At 37.2% G+C, this 5,408-nt stretch overlaps 1 protein-coding gene across 7 annotated transcripts in view; it reads right to left on the minus strand.

Annotated features, from left to right (window-relative positions):
* STAU2 (staufen double-stranded RNA binding protein 2) overlaps positions 1-5,408 on the minus strand; it is a 232,365-nt gene that overhangs the window by 102,984 nt on the left and 123,973 nt on the right. The window contains exon 11 of one of the 7 annotated variants that reach the window (XM_023534611.1): positions 4,428-4,487. The exons of the other annotated variants lie outside the window; for them this stretch is intronic. Coding sequence (XP_023390379.1) covers positions 4,443-4,487 — 45 coding nt within the window. The 3' untranslated portion in view covers positions 4,428-4,442. Of the gene's footprint in view, positions 1-4,427; positions 4,488-5,408 lie in introns of those variants that run through there. 7 annotated transcript variants of the gene reach the window in all.

Consider the following 5,408-nt stretch of genomic DNA (forward strand, 5'->3'; position numbering starts at 1 on the left):
TTTTCTGAACAAAAATAGAATTATAGACACGCAGAAAATAAGGCAGGAAAGAATGAGCCACATTCATGAATACGGCAGCCAACAGAAACTGACCCCTAATGGGCCTACATGTTGGATTTAGATGACAAAGACTTCAAAGCAGCTATTTTAAAGATGTTCAAATAATTAAAGGAAAATACGGTCTCAATAACTGTACAGATATGGAATCTCAACAAACAGACCTAAAAAGAACCAAATGGAAATATGTTATAGATAAAAAAAATATGGTAATTGAAATGAAAATATTCTTATATGGGCTTAAGAGCAAATTGGAGAAGATAGAGGGAAGAATCATTAAATGTGAAAATAGGTCAACAGAAATCACATAATCCAAAATACAGAGAAAAATAGAATTTCAAAGATGTGTGAGACAATTATCGAGAAACCCAAAATATGTGTAACTAGAATTTCAAAAGGAAAGAAAAAAGGGTAGAAAAATATTTTGAAAATCGGTGGCCAAAAGTTTTCAAAACTAGTGAAAACCACTATATTATCATTCTAAGAAGCTAAATGAATCCCAAGCAGGATTAAAAACAGGCCAAGATAGAGCATTGCCAAAGTGGTGAAACTGAAGATAAACAGAATATCTTAACATACACGGTGCTGAAAGAGCTGGCTATCCTTTGGGAAAAGTGAACTATGACCCATACCATACATTAAAAAAATTAACTTTAAATGGAGCTTAGTGTTAGACATAAAAGCAAAATGTCTAAAAAAAAAAAAAGAGAGAGAGAGAGAATCACTGCAACCTTAACTAAGATTTCTTAGTTAGGACCAACATGGCAAAATTATATTAAAAAATAGAAACTCGAACTTCATCAAAATAGAAAACTTCCTTTCAACTTCTCAAAAGATGACACTAAGATAATGTAAAAACAAGTCACAGAGGCAAAGCGCTTGTAACCAGAGTATATAAAGAACTCTTACAATTCAATAATAACAATAAAAAATCACAATTAGAAACTGGGCAAAAGATGTGGACATTTCACAAAGATTTAATTGGCCAATAATCACAATGAAAAGATGCTCATGTTGTCGGTCATCAGTGAAATACAAATTAAAATATCAATGAGATACCACTATGCCCTTCATAGAGTTAGGCTGATCATATCGATGCACGGAACCCTCACACATTGCTGGCGAGAAAGTCGTGATACAACACATTGCAAAAGATCTGACAGTTCCTTATAAATTTGTTATGTACACTTACCACGTGACCCAGCAATTCCACGCCAAGGTATTTTTCCAAGAGAACTGAAAACGTGTCTGCATAAAATCTTGTATAAAATGTTCATAAACAGCTTTATTCATAATAGCCCTAAACTGAAAACAACTCAAATGCTCATCAGTAGGTAAACTGATCATTTGTGGTGTATATCCATGTAATGAACTAGTACTTAGCAATAAGAACAAACTGTTGATACACACGAGATGGATGAATCTCAGAAACATTATAATGAGTCAAAGAAGCCAGACCCACAACTGTTCATGCTGAATGATTCCATTGTTATGAAATTGCTGAAAAGGCAAAACTAATATTAAGTGACAAAAGGATGTCCCGGTTGCCTGGAGCCACGGGGAAGTGAGGAAAACAAGCTTCAAAGAGGCACTGGACAATTTTTCACAATATTCCCATCTTGACTGTGGTGGTAGGTACATGGCTATATACATTTTTCAAAATGCATCAAAGTGTACAATTAAATGGGTGTGTTTTATTGTATGTAAATTATACCTCAAGGTTGATTAAAACATTTAAAAAGTGTAGTTATCTTTGACATAACAGTTGGAGACACTAAGCCATTGCTCATATATCTCTTAAATAATCTTAATTCATCTCAATTAATTTCCAAGCAACTGCTACCTTAGGTGAGTACCACCACTGGAATTTATCAGCTGTGACCGTCTGCATCTCCACATCCCACCCCAACTCCTATTCTAACGTTACCTCCGTGAGAGCAGAAATCTTGATGGTCTTTTATGCCACGGGTCCCCAACCCCCAGGCCGTGGACCGGTACCGCTCCGTGCCCTGTAAGAAACCAGGCCGCACAGCAGGTGAGCAAGTGAAGCTTTATCAGTATTTACCAGCGCTGGCATCACCACCTCAGCTCCACCTCAGATCATCAGGCATTAGATTCTCATAGGAGCACCGGTTCCTGGTGTCAAAAAGGTTGGGGGACCGCTGTTTTATGCTATATCCTCAATGCTAAGAAGTGTGTATGGCCCGTGGCAGATGCTCAATATATTTTGGTTGAATTAATGAATAAATGAATAATGAATTAATGAATAAATGAATAAATGTATCCCAACAAATACTAAGTAATCTCTCTTAGGTCTTAGCCCAATCTTCACTTCTTACTTCTTTGATTTAAATTACATCTTTTTACCGATGACTCAAATCTATGCATCCTATTCTCTCTCACTGATCAACATCCATTTACAACTGCCTACTGCACAACTCCATTTGAAAGTCCCACGGGCAACTCAATGCCCCATGTTTAAATGGAACTCATTCACTTCCTCTAAGTTTATCCATCTTATCCACACTAAAACCTGTCCCAAACATGTCACATTCATACTACCTTCCCACTTTACTTCACTCTCAAATTCTTGAAAAGAACAGTCTATCTTCAAACAGTCTCTATTAACTCTTTAACACATTAAATCTAGTTTCCACCCTGATCAGGCCAGTAAAAGCATCCTCACAGCGGTCAGCACAAAAGAACATTTAATTCTCTCAATTAAATGAATTCTTTTTCATTTAAACTGTACCTTAGCCCCACTCCCGTATGCCCACTAGCTCTGCCTTAATTCAGTCTTATTTCAGTTATTTCTCTCTTGAATCTGTGCAAAACCACTAATTAGTCTGTCTCACTTTTTTCTAGTTCATCTCCCACAATGTTACTATCCTTTGAAAAACAAGTCAGTGGTCCCCACCTAATGGCTAAAATTCAAACCAACAGCCACGCACACATCTTTTTGGCCTCCCTACCAGCCACTTTCCTCTTGAACTCCAAGCATTTTCTAAAACACACCCTTTTATGTCTTCATGACTCAGCCTCTTCTGCCTGCAATGCTTTTTTCTTCTTCTCCACCTTAAAATCTTAAGTTCTCTTCAAAACTTACTTGAAATGTCTCCTCTGCCACGGATTCTTCCCCAACTCTTTCAGTTGGAGCTGTTCATTCCCATTTATGATTCTTGACATGGGTAAGCACACCTCGAGCGAACACTGACCAGGTTACACTTGCTATGGCTCTGACTATGGGGCAGGCATTACACACGTTACTTCACGCGGCATGCTACAAATCATTATTTTTATCGAACTGTTGTGTAATGTTCAAACACTGATCCCTGGAGACAGGACTAATGTGTGGTAGTGGACAATTTTCTGTTTATTGACTTTTTTACCTGTATGTCCTCACCTTGACCATAACCCCTCCCATGCCCAGTGCTTGACATGCTACATAGCAGGCATAGGTACTAAGTATTTTTCCAGAGTAAATAAACAAATGTTCCATTTCCGGTTCTTCAGTTAAATCAATTCCAGTAACCAATGGGATGACATAACATACTATAGCCAGATTAACTTCATATCCACCTAATTCTTCACATATATACTGAAATTACTATACTTACTGTACTATCTACTATTTTTCTCTTAATAAGGGTTTTTCAATCTGTGAACTTTATCATTTTCCAACATTAATCCTTGTTTTCTCAACAGTTCCATTAAAACTTGATTCTGGACTTTCTTATACTTAAAAAAGAAAATGACAATACTACAGATAAAAACATCTTGAAAGTTCTTCGAATGCCCTTTATCTCTAATGGTTGAATTAATAATCTGCTTTCTGATGTGACCATGTTAAGATGGCAGAATTTTCCAGAACCTAAAATCTGTCAGGGTTTCAAATTAACTAATAATTCCATACGGGAAATGAGTATTACTAACAGGATGTTTTGCTTGGGTAGTCCCTTAAATGTGTATTTACATAATAAAATGTTATCTTAGAATAAAATCCAAAGTTTCTTCCAGCTCAAAAAAGTCAGTGTTTTTAAATGACTGAGACTCAGTTGTGTATACAGTTGAAGGCATAAATAAATTTGTTAATGAAATCTATGACTAATCCAAAACAATATCCAGAAGACCACGGGCGGCCACCACAAACTAGCCCTACCTACAGGGAACAGTCAGTCTTCAAACACTGTACAAATAGTTGATTAAAAAAAAAAAGATTTGTGAGCGGAAATGTCCCAGGCACTTCCAGTTGGTCTACTTCAGTCTCTGATATGTAACAAGTCAGTCGATGGGTGTCAGTTTCCTCTCCTTGTTTACCCAGACATCTCCTAAATGAAGCATGGCCCTCGCGTGTCACAGCAGTTTTTTTCAGTGTGCATAAATCCTTACATGCGGTTTCCCACACACTGTTTCTCTTTCTCAGACCTGTCCTGGGTAAGAAGAGTACAATCATGAAATTTAAGCCCTGTCATTCATGAAGAAGTCAGATGTTGCTGGATGCTGGAAAGAGGGAAATCGATAATTTCAATATGACGTAGAATGAGCATGGGTATATAGATACCAGTCTGACATGAAGGCACCAGATGGCCACCGCAGTTAATCTCATATCACTAAGTAAAAATCACATCACTGCCAACCTTTTCTAGCAAAAGGAAATGCAATTCACCTTTAGAAGGAAAATAAATTATTTGTCTCCAAAGACATGATTTCCAAATAATTCGATAGAATTCTCATGTCGAACTAAAATCTATTCTGATACAAACTGAAAAAGCTACAGATATTTCTACTTGGGGGGACACATGATGACAGCCATTTTTTTCTGATCCACATCAAAGTCACTGTGGGTAGGGAATGGTTCCTTCCGGGTTTGCATATGATTTTGTCTTTGAAATATCTTATGTGTCATACTCTGTATATGCTGGGGCCAAGGCTCAAGACAAACGTCTTTGTCCTTCAAGTTCCAGGACAATATTCTGCAGTGATGTCAGGCAGTTAGCCCTGAATAGTCTATGCAGTAATAGTAGACAGTTTTGCTCAAGCCTGCTTGAATCTTACCTGTGTTACTGTTACTTAGCTCAGAATGTTTTTGTATGCATTAGGATTTCTTTCTTTGAATGTAATGTTTTTCTCTACAGAGTTGGAAATTTTAGCAAAATGAGTCGATCTGCTGTAATTCCACTGGTTTTTATGGAAGTACAGTCATCTCATATGCAGTTTGCATTCCCTTTGAGTTTATGAAGGTCTAAAGATACCACAGACCAAAAAGTCGGTTTGCATGAACGGGGGCTGCCCATGTGAAGAACAAACCTGAGTTTTGGGGTCACTAGAGGAAGACTAAACTTTTAAAAGAC

Source organism: Pteropus vampyrus, unplaced genomic scaffold (assembly GCF_000151845.1).
Source record: "Pteropus vampyrus isolate Shadow unplaced genomic scaffold, Pvam_2.0 Scaffold127, whole genome shotgun sequence".
NCBI classification, from domain to species: domain Eukaryota; kingdom Metazoa; phylum Chordata; class Mammalia; order Chiroptera; family Pteropodidae; genus Pteropus; species Pteropus vampyrus.